The 21,029-nt window shown below is 45.8% G+C and overlaps 3 protein-coding genes across 3 annotated transcripts; 1 reads left to right on the plus strand and 2 right to left on the minus strand.

The window, feature by feature from the left end:
• Positions 1-101: 101 nt before the first annotated feature.
• Positions 102-7,235, minus strand: cdk5rap1 (CDK5 regulatory subunit associated protein 1). The gene is made up of 13 exons (XM_084463842.1): positions 6,732-7,235; positions 6,547-6,650; positions 6,426-6,460; positions 6,199-6,299; positions 5,885-6,095; positions 4,493-4,613; positions 3,966-4,196; positions 1,772-1,869; positions 1,621-1,676; positions 1,362-1,492; positions 755-904; positions 437-574; positions 102-242 (listed from the first exon to the last, which is right to left on the minus strand). The coding sequence occupies exons 1-13, from the start codon at positions 7,012-7,014 to the stop codon at positions 114-116; spliced, it is 1,788 nt and encodes a 595-aa protein (XP_084319968.1). The 5' UTR covers positions 7,015-7,235; the 3' UTR covers positions 102-113.
• Positions 7,236-8,203: 968 nt separating this feature from the next.
• ghrh (growth hormone releasing hormone) lies at positions 8,204-9,812 on the plus strand (the record flags this gene model as incomplete). Its single annotated transcript, XM_084463473.1, is given in 4 exon segments — positions 8,204-8,283; positions 9,056-9,160; positions 9,703-9,763; positions 9,765-9,812. Coding segments are annotated over 4 exon segments (294 nt in total).
• Positions 9,813-10,514: 702 nt separating this feature from the next.
• On the minus strand, positions 10,515-20,951 carry rpn2 (ribophorin II). Its single transcript, XM_084463860.1, has 17 exons — positions 20,891-20,951; positions 20,413-20,600; positions 20,109-20,204; positions 19,528-19,703; positions 19,063-19,138; positions 18,767-18,901; positions 18,486-18,662; positions 16,802-16,920; positions 16,484-16,589; positions 15,403-15,494; positions 15,086-15,200; positions 14,731-14,925; positions 14,433-14,519; positions 13,825-13,920; positions 13,167-13,242; positions 12,266-12,395; positions 10,515-11,138 (listed from the first exon to the last, which is right to left on the minus strand). Exons 1-17 carry the CDS (start codon positions 20,901-20,903, stop codon positions 11,123-11,125), a joined length of 1,893 nt encoding a protein of 630 aa, XP_084319986.1. The 5' UTR covers positions 20,904-20,951; the 3' UTR covers positions 10,515-11,122.
• Positions 20,952-21,029: the final 78 nt, after the last annotated feature.

The following is a 21,029-nucleotide window of genomic DNA, read 5'->3' on the forward strand; positions in this document are numbered from 1 at the left end:
ACATGTATGAATACCAACGAAAGTATTTTTCCTTTAAATGTATATGAACGCTTCAATACATTACATTAAATACATTTGTTTTGCCCTAAATGGCTGCGTCTTCCGTGTGGATATTAGACCAGGGTTCTAGAAGCTTCTGTGTCGAGCTGGCCAATCACATTATCCTGTTGTACTGGTTGGTCACTTAAGGAGCCGAGGCTCAGAGCCCGTCCCCGCAGACTCTGGGAGTTTGCCGACATTATCTAGAGAGGGGAAGCCACAAAAGACAGAAAAAAAGAAAAAACACTAGCATTTACAAACAAGTGCCATCTAATGGTAACCTACATTAACAGTCAAAATAGACATTCAAGAGGCAAGAGATTTTTTTTTGTTGTCAATAAGAAAACATCAAGCATTTTTTTTTTTTGTATTGCAATCAACCGAGAGTGAAGCATACCTTCACTAGTACGTAGTCTCCAGCTTTGACCTCGGCCACACCAGAGTCCAGAGCGCTGTCCCTCCCCTCCCTGGGGAAAATCACCTTCACGTTCCCGTCGCTCCTGCCACACAAGTCCTGGGACGATCTCTTACTCTCCTGCACAAAGATACAAACGGGCCAACACCAGATACTGGCATGAACATGGCGTTGTGTTTCTATCCACCGTCTGACAGCGTGACACAATGGCGTCGCCGCGTCCATTGACATCCGTACTCCCGTATGACCGTCGGCCCTACGACGTGTAACGGTCAGGCGGGCCGTGGCTGCAGTACTCACCCCCTCCACCAGGACGAGCTGGGTGCTGCCCACCAGGGCGCCGTTGACCTTTGCCGCCTCTTCCCTGAAGGCGGAGATGAGCTCCTCCAGCCGGCGCTGCTTCACCTCCCCGGGAACGTCGTCCTGGAGTGCGTGGGAGGCGTGCGTTTTCTGGAGACGGACGCACGCGATAAAATCATTGAGCAGGATTTTGGCAGGTGTTTTTCTCCAAGGAGACTTTTAAAATGTCTTTTCGTTAAAGTTGCTTTGGGCATCATTTGAGAGTCGGCATTGAGCAAGAGAGCAAGAGTTTGAAGGAAATGATAACTAGTAGCTGACAGATAGGCATTTCTAACAAATTGCTCTCAAATCTTACCTACAGCCTCTATAAACAGGTAGGGGTTGGGGACATCATGCTCAAGGATGCCTACAGACAAACTCCAGACATTGGGGTTCTTCCCCAGAACATTTTGGCTTAGATTCAAACATAACTATTATGAATTTCCCCCTGTATGAATAAAGTATACGGATGTGAGTAAACACCATATCCACTACACTTGCCTGTCCCCAATAATTAAAAGTGATTGTGTATGGCTAGGCTGAAGCTCTGTGATGAAGAGACACTCACCTTTCTCATGCTGTAGGCAAACAGGAAGCCCACATTGTAGCCCACCTCCCTGATGAGAGACACAGTCTGCAGGTGGTCTTCCTCCTGCTCCCCGCAGAAGCCTGCGATGAAGTCACTGCTGAGGCTCACACCTGGCCAGGTGAAGAGTGGATTCACGTATAGACCAAGATATCCGTAACATAATTGATTGAGATAGGTTTGTTTAATCAGTCCATTATTGGCAGATAAAGGTTTAAAATAGAGATGAACCATGCTTTACCAGGGACTATTCTCTTGATGTTATCCACGAGGTCCAGGTAGGCCTCTCTGGTATAGCTGCACATTGAGAAAAGGAAACCAGTGTAAGCTTGGATTCAAAGACTAGGTGAGGCTCAGGCAAAGGAGGAGGAGTGAGTGTGGAGATGTCTCACCCTCGCCGCATGGCCTTCAGCACCTGGCTGCTGCCACTCTGTGCTGGGAGATGGATCTGCTTGCAGATGTTCCCTCGTTCCTCGATGAGCTGCAGAACCTGCGCGACACAGTGACGATGCATATTCAATCAGAATGTTTAAGTATATGATGTGCCAGTTCTGGCAAAATTAGCTCCTCCTTATCTTTGGTCAACATCTCATTGTGACACTTGATGAATATTTATATGTGCAGGGAATAGGCAACAACTGAAACAAAAAGTCCCAGTGGCACAATAGTGGTGCTTCAAATCATCGTCCAGTGAATTGATCAATATCTTCACCTTTACCTATCTCACTATCTTCACCTTCTCTCAGATTTCACCTCCACTGTGTCAATAGCCAAATATACTTTCTACCGGTCTAAAATCAACTCCTCCGCCTCCAACCCAAGGAAACTATTTTCCATGTTCTCTTCCCTCCTCACCCCTCCCTCCCCTCCGCCTCCTTCCTCCCTCACTGCTGACGACTTTGTCACCTACTTTACCCAGAAGGTGAAGGACATCAGCTCCACTTTGACCCCTGCCACCATCCTCCCTCCACTCATCCCCACCTCTGTTTTTACCCACTTCATCCCCCTCACCTCCGAAGAGGTCAATAGAATAGTTAACTCCAACCACGCCACCACCTGCCCTCTTGACCCTATCCCTTCCTCTCTCCTCCAGGCCATCTCGGTCGACCTCCTGCCATTTCTCACGCCCTCATCAATTCCTCCCTCACCATCCAGAACTACAGACCGGTATCTCTTCTTTCATTCCTCTCTAAAACACTTGAACGTGTCCCTCAAGTGCCCTCACCAGTCAGGCTTCAAGAAGGCACACTCCACTGAGACGGCTCTCCGCGCAGTGACTGAGTCCCTCCGTGCTGCCAGAGCCTCGTCCCTCTCATCGCTTCTCATTCTCCTCGACCTGTCCGCAGCATTTGACACGGTTAACCACCAGATCCTCCTTGCCACTCTGGCCAAACTTGGCATTGCTGAATCGGCCCTATCCTGGTTCACATCTTACCTGTCGAATCGCACCTATCAGGTCACATGGAATGGCTCCTTGTCCAAACCTTGCACACTTGACACTGGTGTCCCTCAAGGCTCTGTACTGGGGCCCCTTCTGTTCTCCCTCTATACCAGATCTCTAGGCTCTGTAATTACATCACACGGTTTTTCATATCGTCAAACCACACACCCCAGCTCGATCCCTCCACTCAACTACCTCAGCTGGACGTCTGGTACCGCCATCACTAAGAGCAACCAAAGGTCGATCAGCTAAATCACAATTCTTCTCTATCTTGGGACCACAGTGGTGGAACGAGTCGCTCACCAGCTTCCGCAAACGACTCAAAACCCACCTGTTCAGAGTTCACGTAGACTCTACATAGCCATTCAGTCCCTTAGTTGTCTGTTGCACTATTGTTTGTTGTACGTCCTGGCACTTAATGAATGCACTTAATGCAGGTTGTATTCATTCATTGTACTTAATTGTGTAGCATCTGCAGTAGCTGGCTATCAATGCTGTATACGGGGAATGGGGTCAGCCTGGCGATTGTTAGTACTTGCACTTGGTTCTATGAACATCTTTACTGTTCCGACGGCGATATATTGTTTCACTTCTTATAACAAATGTACTTAATGTAAGTCGCTTTGGATAAAAGCGTCTGCTAAATGCCCTGAATGTAAATGTGAATGTAAATCAATACAATGTTATCTCACCAGGATCGACGGTTCACCACAGAACCATTTGACCATGATTGGTTGGCCTTTACCTCACTATATGAAAGTGAAAAGTTTTAGTGTGGCCCGCCATCATGAACCACCATATTTCGACAGAAGCCCAGAACATAAAAACGGCTCTATCTCCATCTTATTTGTAAACTGTGACCTATAGATTTATAGACTAAATCAAACGTATTAATCATCAAGGAACCTCATCACTTCACATGCTACTGGATGCTGTCGTAGACGATGACCTTTGTCAGTACCTACTGGCACCTTACAGGCCACCATAACATCCTCAACGTCATCGGAAAGGGAGGAGCTAGGGGGGGTCGGGGGGGGGGATTTCAGTTGGTTGCAATCAACACCACAGACGACTCAAGCAATTAATCTCACAACCACAGCGTATATTTCCAATCCCCGATGGAAGGGGAGGTACGCGGGGCACACCTCGTCTGGAAAGTCTTTGGGGTGCGGGGAGGTGAATCTGATCCTCATGTCGGGGTCGACGCGGGACACCCGGTCCAGCAGGTCAGCGAAGCGCAGCCCGCCCTGCTTGCTGCGGTAGAGGGTCCTGAAGCCCCGGCTCAGCTGGGTGGGGTCCGGCCCGCGGTGCTGCTCCTCCGACGTGTCCCGGTAGCTGTTGACGTTCTGGCCCAGCAGGGTCACCTCTTTCACGCCCTGGCCACGCCACGCCACACACACACACACACATACACACCGTCAGACATGTAGAAACACAACTGCAGATTAGAAATAGATCAGATCATTGAAATGCAATCTACTGTACGTTGGCTAACCAGTGAGTATCAACCATAAACAAAGCACTGATTAGAATCAATTTAACAAATTAAAAACTTGAAAATGCGGTATTTGGGATTTCTCGATATGGTAAATGAATGGATCTTGGCCTCCCTGCCCCACGAGATTCCTTGAAGTCTATAAGGACGTCTGAAGTTACGAGGTCGAAAACTCGCCTGGTCAGACAGCAGGCGAACCTCGTCGAGAATGGAGCCCAAAGGCCTGCTCCTCTCTCTGCCGCGGGTGAAGGGAACGATGCAGTAGCTGCACATGTTGTCGCAGCCGCGCATGATGGACCTGCGGGTAAACCCAACCTAATGACCATTACAGACGCAAGCCAGCGGTCGACAGGATGAGGACGATTCCAAGTGTCAAGGCGAAAGGATTGTCTCATACATGTACCATGTATACCATCTCTCGATTCTATGAGGTTTGAAGAGGGGGCCACAAATGAGTGGTTCAAGTACCATAAAATGTAGGTCAAAACAATAGTTAACTTAAATAATGCCACTGGGCTATATATGGTCATATTAAAGATACCAATACAAGCTCCACTGTAGGAAATGTGTAGCTTGGTTGCAAAAGCATAGGGTTGCAAATGCAATGGATTCATGGATTTCAAAGACATTTTGAAATTCAAAGCCCTGCTAGCGTATTTCAGCAAGTGTTTTTATATAAAAACACTTGCATACAACTTAGCGATACAACCATTCTGCGATTATCAATATATTGTTAGACAATCCTATGACAATACATCACGATAATGTCTAACAAAAATTACCGTGAAAAGTGCTGGACTTCTGTCTTTATTCATGGTCCAAACTGAGTTTTTCTTAAAAAAAAAAAAAATTCAAATAAATAAATAAATAAAAATATCTATATTTGGCGCCAGTGTATCGATTCTCGTATCGCACGAAGAGAAGAAACAATATATATCGCTGTATCGATATGTTGTCCAACCCCTATTGTAGATATGGAGTAGTGTTAGTTTGTTTACAGTTTGTTGTTGTTTTATACAGATATGATTATCTAGCATTCACAGCACCACCTCTTGGATGATTCAGATAACGCTCACACTGAGTAGTGGCTATCAACCTATTCAGGCCTGTCACGTCTGACGTCTCACGTGATATCGGACTAAGGTGAAGACAGAAGGGGAGAAGTATCAGGCCCAAAGGTCACATCTCTGGAGAGCGTATGCGGCACTTCAGAATGTTAGTAAACAATAGCCGTAAGGACACTTCCGGGTGGCAGAACGCGAGCGGCTTCCACTGACCTGAAGCCATCCAGCCGGCGACTGTGAACACAGTTACACAGTTCAAAACACTGTTGTGGATCTGAAGTTGAAACGATGACGTAAACAATATTAATATAATATAATATAAGTTATATTTATATACATTAATGAGACGTCCTGTAGCACCCCGCAAGAAGAAAATCATTCATTCAGCCAATGACATCAAAGGGTTTGTTTACTCGTGGTGCCATCGGAGAACGCCTCGGCTTTTGCCACCCGGAAGGAACGGACTGTGACGTCTCGTGTGGGGCGGTCTGGAAGCGTGGCTTACACAAACGCGCTGTACCCCTGAGGAGCACGGTGGACGGGCATGACGTCGGCGTAGGTCTCCTCCAACGAGAGCAGCACGTTGCTGACCTGGCGTCCGCCGTCCGCCAGCGTCAGCAGGCGCGGGAGGTCCCGGTAGGCGTCGGGTCCCGCCAGAACGTCCACCAGCTTCTCCCGCTCCAGGAGTTCCGTCTTCAACCTCTCCGCCATGCAACCTGGACACAAAGCGTTCGTTGTTTGTTCATGTATTTTTTTTGTTCCGTTTTTAGGGTGTCATTTCAGATACAAACATTGTTCAACGTTGGTTAAGTGCTTTACCTAAAATGCCGATTTTCATTGGTGTGCGGCTCTTTGAGCGTCTTCTCTTCATGGCGGTGAGCTGCTGCAGTCGGTTCCAGATGGTCTGTTCGGCTTTTTCTCTGAAACACGAAAGACACACAGATCTTCTGTTGTGATGTGTGGAGGAGGATTTGAAAGTGCCATTCATTAATGCAGGAGTCCATGTCATATATACTGATATGATCAGCGTCACGGTGGTGTCCTACCTGATGGAACATGTTACAAGAAGGACAACGTCAGCCTGTGGACATACACACAGAATTAACTTTAAGTAAAAATGCCTACATATAATTATTATGTAAGCTCCGGTAAAATGACATTTTGTACCTCATGAGGATCATTGGTTCGTTGGTATCCCTTCTTTCTCATCACAGACCAGGCTATCTCGGTGTCGTTGACGTTCATTTGACAGCCATACGTTTCAAAGCACACTGCAATAACAACACACTCATTAGACAGAGCGTTGACTGGAGCCAAACCAACTGTGTTAAGAACTCTAAATGCACACGGACCTTTTCTGTCCTTCCCCATGTCCAAGCCCTCAGACAGATACGCATGAGGCCCATCGTCTGCCTCGGGAACAGGGAGTGTTCTGTCGACGTCTACTCCTTTGACAAAGTCTTGAAAAGTAGGACCAGATGACAACTGGGTTTTAAACGTATCTAATGTGGCCCTCTTGCTCTGTGGCCTGTTGACGTTCTCTGACCTCGAACAGAGACAGTGCTGTGTGAAGTGGAATGGTAAAAGCGGTCGGGTAGTGAGAAACAAAGGTCTTAATCTATTTATGCACTCCATCACTGACTTTTGTATGGAGTCGGTGACGAGATTCAAACAGATGTCTCCGAACCGAAGCAAACGTTTTGTGTCGCTGGTCTGTATTCCTGCTGGTAGGTTTGGGTGACAGAGGGCTCATTCGTTCCTTTCATGTCATCATGTTGGTCGTTAAAATGCGGTACAAATGAATGACATTTGAGCCCCAGCTTGTGCACACAAGTGGTACACAATCCAACCTTAAGTCCGTCAGATAGAGTCGTCCCCGGTGCGGACCGTCTAGTCGACCGGTGGGAAAGCTTATTTGAGTCGAGTCGTTCCACAGACAAACCGCTGTTTTAATATATATATAATACAGTAAAGATTACAAATAAATATAAATACTAAAGAAATAAACCATTTCCACTTGGTGTCTTCACATAGAACAAAAAAAAATCTATGTTTAAAATCGATGCTTTTTTATTTGTTTTATTGTAATCTTTAATTAACTTGAATTTGACCATGCAGGTAAGAAGAGGCTACAGAGAAGGACGACGGGAACAGGACAACACAACAAGTGGAAAGTGGAAAGAGTGAGGGGAAAGTAACAAACCCCAGAAGAGAGAACATGGAGAAATACAGTGGAGGTGGTGGTGGGCGAGAGAGAGAGAGATCATGCTGACACCTTCACAGAGACCGCAATTCCCTATGATGTCACTGGCACTCAGAGGTCCAGTATAACTGACCATGCCGCCTTTCCATTCAGAGCAAAGACTTAGAGACACACTGTTCCAGAGTGTCCTCTGTGCTGTCCCTGCTGAACACAGAGTTGGAGATGAGGAGAGAGAGCATCACACACTGAAAGGACTGCGGGTGATCTCAGGATTCACACTGAACTTCACAGAGGTAATTTTAACCACATCACCATGTTGCAAGTGAAAAGATAATGGAATTTTAAATACAAAAAAAAACATGTAGATATGTTTGAATTATTTCTCGGTTTAATGGCAGTTAAACCGTTTTAGTTTTAGCTTTTTTGTTTGATTTTGGGTTTGGACTGATTTTTAGACTCTATTGCCAGAATGATGAAGTTAATTCCCAGTGGATGCAACCCGAATCCCAATAAAGGGTATTTTATGGACAAAGTTGGGTTTTTATTCAAACGATTGCGTTTTGTAATTCATTGTATTTTCTTCTCCATCCAGTCGCCCTCTCTTCTTCGGAAAGGACTCTGATGATGTGGAAAAATGCCATGCTGTTGTTCTCTTATCTGTTCGTGTCCCTGTCGTGTTCCCCGATATATCCATCTTTCAGGTCAGTCATTTATGTTACTTTTCTTGTGCAGAAAATGCGTTAATGTGTCGTATTTTACCTCAATTTTACCCCTTTACAATAATAATAATAATAATAGTAATAATAGTAATTACATTAATACCAATATTAATCTAAACAATTATATATAATATACAATTACTATTATTATTGTTATTCATATTATTAGTAATTTAATAATTAGGATCATCATGAAAAGATTATAGATTTCATCAAGATCCCAGCCATAATTATTAAAAATACGTTATTAAAACAGTCACATTATCATGCTTTGATTAAAAAGCTCTACATGCTCATTCACATGCCTGACAGACAGAAATTACAGTTGTAAACTGTTAATAGAGCAAGAGCAAGTAATTTCAACCTTTTGCTATTGACATGTCAATTACAAAATAACCTAATTAAATGTATGCAGATGGATTAACAAAGAAATAGACGCTCTTCTCTATTTGAGTACAGTGCCCTTGAATCTTGTACTGAAAGGGTTGGATCAGCCTTTCTCCTCATTATCCCCAGCACTCAATGGCAAAGAACTCAAACATTTAAGCACAAAGGGACAGACAAGTGTTTATTTAGCATTTAGAATAATTGTATTTACACCGCACACATCGGTCTACGTAAAAATGTATTGTGATACGATTATTTTTTATTTTCCTGTCAAAATAACTTTGCTATTCTAGGTCAGTAATGCAATCTACTCAAGTGTCTTAGTGTAACATTCACCTGATTGTGATACTGTGCGATTGTGTTTCAGGTTTGGTCAGAGAGACACTTCCATTCTGCTGACGTCCTCCATAGAGGATCCACTGAGCCTGTTGGAGGAAGCTGGAGCTCCGTCTACGGAGTCAGCGGAGCTGCGGTCCGTTAAAAAAAAAAAAATTCCAGCCGTGATGACACATAGACACACGATCATTGGTCAACGTCCTGGCATTTAATAATGGTCAAAAACAAGATTTTGGGTTTGAGTTCCAATGTCTGTACCCTACCTGTAGGCCTCTGTGACCAAACTAACATTACATTTATTTAGCTCATGCTCATTTGCTCCAAAAGTGACCGGTGATTTGTGCATTCAACAATGCAGATAACGCAATCATACAATTCATTAAACTGAAGCAAACTGCTTTAAGTGCTTGTAATATTCCAAGATTTTCTTACATTTTTGATATATTTCTAACCCCATCATGCTCATCAATCATCAATGGCATGTGTCTGAATTCACACTCAAAGTCAATATGGATAAAAGTATCAGCTAAATTATCTAAATGGTAATTGTAATATTCCATATGCATATATGCATACCAATAAAGAGCCGTTTGGTCCTTACATTCCAAAAGTCTTTGCCTGCCAATGAGTGTGAGATCGAGTTCGACTCAAATGTACTTTCTGAACGTGTTATTTCAGCTCAGGGCGACATGCTGATGCAGTCTTCACCAACCGCTACAGAAAGGTTCTGGGACAGATTCTCTGCAAGGAAGTTTCTTCAGACCATCATGGGGAAAACGCTACGGTAGGTCACGGTCAGTTATTCATCTACAGATGGAGCTGGCATAGTGGACTCCCAGCTGGAAGGTACTGGGTTTTACCTCCCATGTTGTGGACCAGCCTTGCCTCTCGGTATCATTGAGTTCCCCAGACATGTCTGAATTCACTTAATTCAAGTTATTTTGAGTAAAAGTGACGAAAGTGTCGGACTAAATAGAAAATAGTGGCAATCAAAGGATTGTTGTATGTCGTGACGAACAAGACGGCTTTATTTTTCAGAAATGAAGGTGTGGGTTTATGTGAAGAGACACCAGTTGGGCATCTTTAAGAGGACCTACGAAGAGGGCCGCACAACCTTCCACAGACGGATCGTACAGAGCAGTACACCAGAAGTGGGGCAATGCCACAAAGCCTGCGGGCCACACACTCCAGACATCTGCATCAACCTCTTTGTTTCGCTTTAAGAATTATCATTTTGTTTTTAAACCAGACCATGATGCCACAAGACAAGCCTACGTAACTGATCTTTGACGTTGATTATAAATAAGTGTTATATATAGAATGTGGATAACCCAAGCATTCAACCACTTATTCCTTTATTTTATCAGGGACCGCCTTGATTTATTGGGATTCTTAGAAATGTTCCTCACAAATTAAAATATTTTCCATTAAATCCACGCAACAAAAAAAGGATATTTGGAACGCACATTTAAGAATGCTCAAGAGTCAACTTGTTTTTTACAATTTTTTTAATTCCATCTTTTTCTTTACAAAAACACCTAGTTTCTTGAAATTGCTCATTGAATCCACAATTCATCGATTTTGACTGCTAGCTTTCAAATGGTGGCTACAAATAACGAATGTGTCAGTGCTACGTTGGTACGATTAGTTCTACAGCTGTAGACCAAACCAAACTTTTGTTTTTCTTACAAGACCAGGTGGACCAATCACCATCAGAAACAGGAATGTACAACAAAAAAAACCGAACCAAACCACCACCAGAGGAATACAACCCAATTCCCACCTGGATACCACAATGACCACAGATTGATTAGCAGACACTGGCGTTTTGGACACTCAAGAACAAAAAACAGGGGCATGAAGTGCAGCCATTGGTAGCTTTTCCAGCCCTCAGTAGAAACATTGTTTAAAAAAAATCTTTCCCCTCGCTGGAATACACTCATCTCATTTTCAGTAATTTGTGGGGGAAAAAATAATAAACAGAATTTTCAAAATCATTATTTCGATTAAAAGAAAATACCAGGGCCTTTTTTGTCCAATTGTATGTGTGTCCTTGGGGGAAATAATCTCAGGATCTTCTTCTAAAAATGTTGTGTCCTCATTTCTTCTCCATTCTGTAAGAGAAAAACATACGTTTAGGCAACAGTCAATTATCTACCGTCTTAATAAGTCCATCATTTGACAAATGGGCATTCACATGCAATTCTGTACGCAACGTAACATGTATTCCTTCATGAAAAAAAGAATGCAAAAAAAAAGTCTTTGCATAATGATTAGGAATATTATGGCAAACTGGAAACCTGCAAATATATTGAGCGGCAACCAGTAACACAGAACACACACAGCCCCAGTATGATACACAGACAACAGTTTGGGATCCATGGAGCGATTAGTAGGACTCATGTTATAACTGCAGCAAGATGATGACGGGGGGGGGGGGGGGGGGGGGGGGGGGGGGGGGGGCAGCAAAATGAGGATGAAGGTGGGAGGGTCAAGTGCATGTAATGCGAACAATAAAATAATCATACAGTGAATGAGCAGCCATGCAATCTGTCGGCTGAGGATGGAGACGCACTGGGGTTCAGATCCATAAGGATGCCCTTACTTCAGCCTTGAGGACCATCCATTTTGTTACAAAGGAGGCCATTAACGAAGGCTCCTATACTTTGCCAATCTACTACTTTGCTCAGCAGCAATCCTGAAAGAGTAAAGGAGAGATTTAGAGTAAAGTAAGCAGGTGTTTAAAGATAGAAAGAGATCAGCGAGGAACAGGTTGCAATTACACACTACTAAACAAAAGCAGGGAGGGCGAGAGAAGAGAGAAACTAACGTCGGCCAATCAGGGGGGGATTCAAGGAGAATTCAAGTGAGGGCAGACCGCTGCTCTTCTCGTGTGTCGCGCCGTGAAGTATTTGCGTCTTCAGCTACCGAAATTGACCTCGTTAGCCTTTTGAGGGCCCAAAGCGTTGAACGCATGAAAACCACCTCTCACGCAGAAGTCCATTTTCTTCCCAACTCTCACGTGGAAAGAGCTGCACTGGTGTGCCATGGGCGGGGGGGGGGGCACTGGGGGTGAGGCACTGCGACTGCAGCCTAGAGCCTTCAGCTAGGGTTGGGCAGAGAGGACCACCACTGGACGTCCAGCCTCTATTGGCCGACCAGCGGACCGTCAGGAGAGGGGGGCGAGGGGCTTCCTGTCTATGATCAAGGGCTCTCTACCAGGGTTCCACTAGCTACCTACCTCTTTACTGCTTTCTGGGCCAGCATCCGGTTGCCTGCGAGGAAGGTGAGCGTGCCAACGATGGCCAGGTACTTGAGGGTCTGGAACATGTTGAGGTGGGTCCAGTACACGTACATGAGGCCCAGCATGGCTGCACGATAAAGACAACAACCACGGAGCCATCAGTATAGGCTACCTTTAGATGTATACAAGGGAACGGAACAAGGTCTGCATTGGTGGACAGTGAGAGCATTTTATTAGGACTGATAGTACAGTATAGACGGTACAGTAGAACACTATTTCATAAGACAGGCGCGCAGCAGAGGGATGAGCATATCAAGAAGCCATCTAAATTAGGGAGTGGCTATACTCTGGATAGTAAGAATCTTGACCTTATATATTTGGGAAAGTATATTTTGTCAGCATGCAGTCTCGCCTTTGGGGCATGCATTTAAGAGTAATCTTCCCATTTATAGTAAACATGTATATTTAAGATTCTTACTATACTTCTTCTTCTGGCTCCATGTATGATATTGGAGGGCCTTCGATGTGCGTAGGGAACGGGATTGGTTGCAAACCAACAGCAGCTCCGTATTCAAGACTATTCTCTTTGTCACAAACCATTTGCCTGATCAAGGCCTAGCACCAAATCGTTGGAAATAAATGTATCATCATGAATGAGACGTGAGTGCGAGGGAGTTTGATGCAACTTTTGATAAACGACAGTGTAAAAATAAACACTGATACCTCCAAATAGTAATAGACGGAGTGAACGATGAGTTTCATAAACACCAAACAAAGGAGCCCTTTGGGTTTCTATAGCCACCCAATAGCCCTGCTGATGTTCATTTGTTGGCCTCAACAATAGGGGCTGGAATTGAGGTTATGCAACCGCTTCATTGGTGGGGCGTTGGGGTCTGACCTGCGTGTCCGATGTGGAAGAGAACGGCGCTGGGGGACATGCTGAAGTTAGAGATGTTGGCCCCCAGCTTGATCCACTACACAGATACAAAACGAGAGAGAGAGAGAGAGAGAGAGAGAGAGAGAGAGAGAGAGAGAGAGAGAGAGAGAGAGAGAGAGAGAGAGAGAGAGAGAGAGAGAGAGAGAGAGAGAGAGAGAGAGAGAGAGAGAGAGAGAGAGAGAGAGAGAGAGAGAGAGAGAGAGAGAGAGTGGGAGACAAAAGCAGAATGTTGTTTTCAGACTGACGCACCGTAACAAAGGCATACTAAAAAAGAATACGCATTGTTGGAGTGCACTGCACTCAGGCGTTCATTCACCACTCCACCCATTGACGTCTGCTGTTGTGAATCAGCAGGAGTCAATGAGGACCACTTGTTGATGAACGATGACCGCCGTCTTTGCGGCTTTGTTCAAGAGCTTTTCTTGGAACAAGAGCACACCATCAAGGAAAACCAACGAGCCAACATTGACATTTCCCAGAGAAAAAGTGGACAGACAAATAATAATAATAATTTTAAAAAAAAAGGAATCCTACAAGAATATAGGGCAAAAGAAACCACGAATGTGCAACCATTTCAAAATAAATCAGTTTACAGAGCAAGTGGAAGGGAAGGACTCACCAGGATGAGCAGCAGGAGGAAGGGGGAGAGGATGAGGGCCGTGAAGGCGTTGGAGACCACAGTGGGGGGCTTCTTCTCCGGCTCCCTGAACAGGTGCTGCACATGGAAGGGTGGGGGGGGGGGACAGGAGGTCAAACATACGCTAGGGCTGCTCGATTATGGAATCATAAAAAGAAAAGAAAAGTCCGAAAAAATCATAATCACGATTATTTTGGTCAATATTGAAATCTCGATTATTCAAACGATTATTTTTGAGTTTGAAAACATGATGCATTTATTCATAATTTCTCTCCAAAAAAACACTTTGTAAATGAGAACTTTGAAATTTCCCCTTAAAAATATACACAGAATGGTCAAATAGAAAATAAAGTCCAGATATGCAATTTCTATTAAAAAAAAAATATATATATATATATATATATATCTATATATTTTTTTTTTAATCGTTTCAACTCGATTATATTAGTTTGGTGATCGTTTCACTCTGAAATCGCGATCAAAATCCGATTAATCGCCCAGCCCTAACATACGCCGAGGCCTGGAAGCTTCCCCGTCGTTACGAACAAACAAGCGAATCAGACGGGAGCGGCGCCCTGACGGCGTGGTACCTGGATCTCTGGCTTGGGGACGTAGAGCGTCTTGGGCTGGATGACGGCCGGGGCCTCCTCGTCCAGGAACTTCAGAACGACGTCCGCCTGGTGGGGAGGACAGAGGGTCAGCGTTAACCAGCGTGTCAACGCTTCACAAGCGTAGGGTTAGTAGTGGTGAGAGTCGCTGGTGGTGGTGAAACATCATTGGATGCAAAGCGGGTCCGACTCCCACCGACGGACCTGAGCTCGACGGGGGGGGGTCACCGTGGCAACCTCAAAACGAACCCAGACACCCCGAGACGTCACGAGCGCTCACCACGTTCCACAGGATGGGGTTCTCCAGGGTGGCGTCGCCCACCATGAGGTGCAGGGAGTAGGTCCCCGACATGGAGTCAAACTCGGACTTGCGCTCCGCCATGTCCAACTCAAACTTGTAGAGGTTCTTGCTGTCGGGCTCCGCCACGAACACGACCTCCTGGCCCGTCTTCTGGTTCAGCAGTCGCACAAAAGTCTGGAAAATAAAAATTTAAGAAAGACCAAAAAACGTCAGCTTCGAAAACACACACAAGTGTACTTTTTTTTTTTTAAGCAAAGTGATGCTCGGTCTTGTGCCCGTGGTTCAGGAAGAACTTAAAGCGTAGACAGCCCCACGCGTAGACCCGAACACGGACCTGGTGAGGGGTGAGCTCCACCCCCGTGTTCACGTCCACCAGCTGGAAGGCCATGGCGAAGTTCTGGTGGCTGTCGGCCGTGAAGGAGTCCTTGGACTTAGCGGGGAACTCCACCCTGGATGATGAGAGTGCAAAAGAGGAGATCGATTAAACCTAATCGGTGAATCCCTCCAAACTATTTACGGCCTAAGACTTCATTCCAAACCATTGTATTTCATACAACAACGTACTTGGTCAGGCAGATTGTATTTGTTAAGCTTATTCACTTATTATTAATTCCTCACACTCGTTAGCCTTTTGTCATGACTAGTTTTCACCTGCTGGTCTTTGTGCCGATGCTCTGGTCCTTATCCACAATGGACAGGTCCATGTTTGTAATGGCCACCTCAGTGGACACCTTCACTTTAAGCTGCAGGGGAGAACAGTTCAGGAGGGACGTGAGAAATACATTCGTTCACGACAGTGAAGTAAAAACAAGACGTTTCATTAGTGTAGTGTGGACCGAACCTAAATGGCTGGCAAAGTGAATGGGCTAGACCTAAAGCAACCCCCGCCACAATCACCACCATCCGCAAAATGAAGTTCGAAGTGAACGTGACATTTCCCAGCTAACGACCACGATGACCAAACTGAGCTCCCCTTTCACCTGGGACTCAAACAGTCAAATGCTCATTTGCATTCATAACTTTAACCAACCTGCCTCAGTACCGACAACATATCGACATCACGGTTTATGAGAAAAATATTTTTATCACACTAGTTAACCTTCTTATAAATTATTTTATTTTTTCAACCTTACATAACCAGAAAGAGTGAGGCATTGAAAATATTATAGCCTGTATATTTTTTGCCCGTATTTCTGACCTTTAGTCATTTCATATTTTTATTTCTTAAATGCCTACCAGGCAGATCACTCCCGATAATTTTAATTTTCAGAATGAGCACCTGATCAATTAAACACTTTGAGGACGCACCTGAAATATTATTTTTTTTATTGTGCAATTGTTTTTCTGAAATGGTGCAAACATGCAACATCATTAAATAGGTATGCCGGTAGGAATTAAATTAACAACTATGCAGCCTGTGTCCAACACACCCAAGGTTTGTCAACTTGTTCAGCTGCTTTGATCCTCTGTCGGTCATACATAGTCTCAGGGCTAAAGCCTTGGGGCACAAGACAAAGTCAAGCCTCCAAAGTCTCTTATGGTTTTTCATTATGGATTCCGATTCCCAGCAACACATCTTTGACCGGGCCGATATCAAGTCCCATGCCATCGGCCTCTCAAATACTTTGATTGTGTGCAAAAAAACACATTCCTGGGCCTTTACTTTGAAACCTTCTACGGGGTCTGTGTTGTGAGCAGCAAGCCTGTGGATGTGACACACGTCTCAGCTTACCTCGACCTGATTGGCTACCAGTCGGCTGTCTCCGGTCACGGCGACGCTGAACTGGTAGTAGCCGCTGGCCGGCTGGCTGGACATGAAGTTCAGCTCAAACAGACCACTAGGAGGGGAAGGAACAGAGAAACAATGAGGTGGACGTCCTGTAGGGCACAACTCCAGCACTGCCCCTTCAAGAGATTTAAAGTGAGACGGGGAAATAACTGGTGTCCCCAGGGAAACTTTAGGCTCCCATACAAGTTACTCTGTTGGAGAGACGGTGGCCCCTTATACCTTAGGCCCGCTCAGCGATGAGCAGGCTCCTATCAGACTTACTCTCTGAGGGTGAACGGGGTCTGGCTGAGGATGACGCTCTTGGTGACCAGGGCACTGGCGCTCTCCACCAGCACGCTGGCAGAGCCCAGGGGCTCGGACAGGACGTTGGTGACCAGGAGCTGTTGATGAACAACACACACAGACAGGGTCAATGTCAGGGCATGTTCTCTAGAGAGCACGAACCACAGCTCTGTCAAACATACTTGCATGTGTTGTGCCTTGATGGGGGATCAAGCTACCGACTCACGAGCGTCGGTCAGAGCGCACTTTGTGGATATATACTACTGTCTCGGATGCCGCCGTTATGTTGAGATGTGCCATCTCTGATGCCAATAGTATACACCACTAGTAGGCCTACTCTCATACTCTGAAACCCAGTGTGTACTGACATTTTCAGGCTGCATTGAAGCTCTACCGTAACAGAGTTGAAGTCGGACTACAAAAAATTATTTTATAACACGTGTTATAAAATTGGTTTTACCAATTTAACCACTTTGGTGTCCGCCAGCTATGTAACACAATGAATGGACTTTATTTTCCTTGTGCTGTAGTGCAAAGTGAGGTTGAAAATATGTTTTACGGTAGTAAAGCCACATAGTTTAAGAAGTCTCAAAGAGACCAACTGGAAATAGACGAAGCCGGTATGAAATGAAACTGATTCTAAAAAAAGTATAAATGATATCGAATTCTATACAGTTGAAGATACAAGTGTGTTGATTTGTTAAACGTTTGAACAAAGGTTAACGGTTAGAAATTTAGTAGTTATAGTGTCACAAAATGGGAGGACGGCAGAGCCGTCTTCCCATTGACTTCCATTGTAAAAGATTATATTTTAGAAGTAGAATATCTTAAAAAGTTTAAAATATTTTTAAAATAAATCTGAAAGGAAGCACACGATTCCAACCTAATCTGAACATTTTAAAAATTGAGTCTAGGTGAAAAATTGAGGAAGGAGATAGGTTCCAAAGTTTGTAGAGAATAATAAAGAAGAAGAAAAGAAAGAAAGAAAGAAAGAAAGAATAAAACTTTATAGTTGAGCGCTGCATGCAGCACTCACCTAACAGATAAACAACAATATATCTGAATAACTTTCAGATTCTACACTGTCCACTAGTTTTATCAGACAAAGCTGTTGATTTTTATTCATTCTACGTCCATTTTTTATCATCACTTGTAAGTAACTCTGGAGCAAAATGCATCTGCTAACCAGACCAGACGACTAGACAACTAGACGACTAGACGACTAGACGACCAGACGACCGACGACAGTGGGTGGTGGGGGGGGCGTACCAGGTGACCTGGTGTATGACCGTGGGTGGTGGTGGGGGGGCGTACCAGGTGACCTGGTGTATGACAGTGGGTGGTGGGGGGGCGTACCAGGTGACCTGGTGTATGACCGTGGGTGGTGGGGGGGGCGTACCAGGTGACCTGGTGTATGACAGTGGGTGGTGGGGGGGCGTACCAGGTGACCTGGTGTATGACCGTGGGTGGTGGGGGGGGCGTACCAGGTGACCTGGTGTATGACCGTGGGTGGTGGGGGGGGCGTACCAGGTGACCTGGTGTATGACCGTTGGTGGTGGTGGGGGGGCGTACCAGGTGACCTGGTGTATGACCGTTGGTGGTGGTGGGGGGGCGTACCAGGTGACCTGGTATATGACCGTGGGTGGTGGTGGGGGGGCCGTACCTGCAGGGTGGGCTTGCTGTGGGACACGGTCGCCGGGCCCTCGGCTCGGACCACCACCGGCACGTGGAAGCGGTTGCTGGAGAGGGCCACGGCGGCGCCGGCCACGCTGAAGGCCTCCGACATGGAGTCCCAGGACTTCTTACTGAAGATGGAGTTCACCAGCTGGATGACCTGCTCCTGTGCTCAGGGGGGGGGGGGGAGGGAGGTACAGCTCAGTCAGGAGACATTTGGACGACCGTACCATCTGACTCCACACACTGCCACGCTGGCCGGGTGGTTACCTCTTTCAGGGGAGGCTCCACGTCCACGTGGTCAGACAAGGCGTAGGCGGCCACCACAAAGTCGGCCGTGGCCTCCAGCCCCTCCTCGAACTGCAGGTAGAGGCCGCCCAGGTCGTCCAGACGAGCCGTCAGGTCCTTAAGGAGAGGAAGCAAGGAAATGAGTCAAATGGAAGAATAAGGAAGAGTTGGCTTCTGTACACTTGGTAGTGTTTTTACAAAACACTGCAAGTGTTTACTTTACACTATTAATGCTGGGTGGCACGACAGCACCCTGGATTAATTGATGCAGTACTCACTTCGATTTCCTCCACGAATCCACCGAGTTCCGCCTGCTGGGAGAGGCGGGCGGCAGTCTGCAGAGCCAAGGTAATGCTGGGGAATGGAATGATTTGAACAGAATGATTACAAAGCAAGGATAATATTATAGTAGTGAACAGAAGCCAAATGATGGATCCTCGAACCAAAGGGATGAACATGTGGTCAGGATCAGGATTAAATATACAACAACAAATTCTATAACATTCATGTACCACTTGCAATAGTCAAATGAAACCTAGTGGGCAATGGATGGTGATACTCGGGGACATCTAAAGTATTAGTATTTTTATTTAAGAAACATCTTGAATGTAGTTAGTCACCATATTGGTTTGCCCATCATGTGATTCTTATAGCCCATTCCAAACGGCCTTCCAGCCCTAGAAACAGATCACACTATCACTAAGCGTCCCCATAGGGACACAGGCGACCAAAGGGGAGCTTACGCCACAACGTTCTCCTCCTTGTTGAGGCGCGCCCGGAGCGCGGTCACCACCTCCTGGGAGGCCAGCGGGAGGCCCAGCGCGCTCAGGGCGCCCACGGCGTGGTGGATCTGGGCCACGCTGGAGTCCTCGCTCACCGCCGCCAGCAGGATGTCTCTGGTTTCGTTGGACAACGGGATCTGAACGGGGAGCCAAAGCAGCATGTTGGGGAAAACACAGACATAAAAAGACATTTGAGGTGAGGTTTTAAGGATGATAAATCATGCTGACTGAGACACAGACATCCATTCAGATTGTGGGCATACCTTCAAAGACATGTAGGTTCAACGTCAAATTTAAGTTATACCTCACACTGTTGTCAATGGAAACATTACGTTACTGCGATCCAGTAACCGATTGAAGTTGGGTCACATATTTAGACTAATAAGATTCTCACACACACACACACACACACACACACACACACACACACACACACACACACACACACACACACACACACACACACACACACTACCCTGGAATGCAGTTTAAATGTTGAATGAACTGCAAAATAAATATCAAATTGTGTTAAGCAATTTTACCTCACATCCTGCAAGGGCTTGACTGGCCTCTGCAGCGTAGAAGAGAGAGTCCACACTGGTCGGATCGAGCTGGGCCTTCAGGAACTGGCATGCTTCCTGCAAACATTTAAAAAAAAAAAAAACCTTGTATGAGGTTGATGGGGTATAACGTTAGCAAGATCCATCTTTGTAGCAGCGTAAATGTAACTGCTATGGACGGAAAACCACACATTACAGGGTTCAATGATAACCTGGCTTCCGGGATTTATCTGCGAACAACGAGCCATGCGACGCTATGAACAGACATGCACAAACACTCGCTCACATCTTGATCTGCAACGCCCGCTCCGAGCTTGGCCAGACCGACCACCGAGTAGTAGGCGGACTGGAGGTCCGTGAAGTGCTGGCCGAGGAAGGTCTGCAGCCGGGCCACGTCCGACAGGGACAGGTAGTGGGACGGGGTGAGCGCCTGGGCTCCGAGAGCCAGGCTGAAGAGGAACACCCGCAGCAAGCCTGCGGACACAACGAGGCAGGAGAGGGTCGTTATCCGCATGCAAGAGTGCAGGGGGAGAAAAAATAATTCTAATTTTCTTCCGCATCCCTAAGAGCGATTCATTCATTTAGCTCCTTAGCATCGCCCCCGTCCCGCTGTCTGACAATGTACCCCACAGGAGGACTCGGAGAGCCGCGGGGCGGTTCTCTGGTTAAAGCGTACACTTTACGAGTAGATTATACCAAAACACACGGCTCAAGCAACACAAATGTATGGTAGTGGTCAAAAAATAACGAAGGAATTGTCTTACTAGTCTGGGCCATGTCTTGCAGTCTAATGCAGCGTCACCAAAAACCGACAAGAGCTTCCGGTGTTTGAGAATCGTGTCAGTCAAACGCTATGATCCTTTCAAAATAAATGTTCCCGTGTAATATTGAGACAAATGAAGA

Source organism: Micromesistius poutassou (assembly GCF_964030765.1).
Source record: "Micromesistius poutassou genome assembly, chromosome: 2".
In the NCBI taxonomy this organism is placed as follows: Eukaryota; Metazoa; Chordata; class Actinopteri; order Gadiformes; family Gadidae; genus Micromesistius; species Micromesistius poutassou.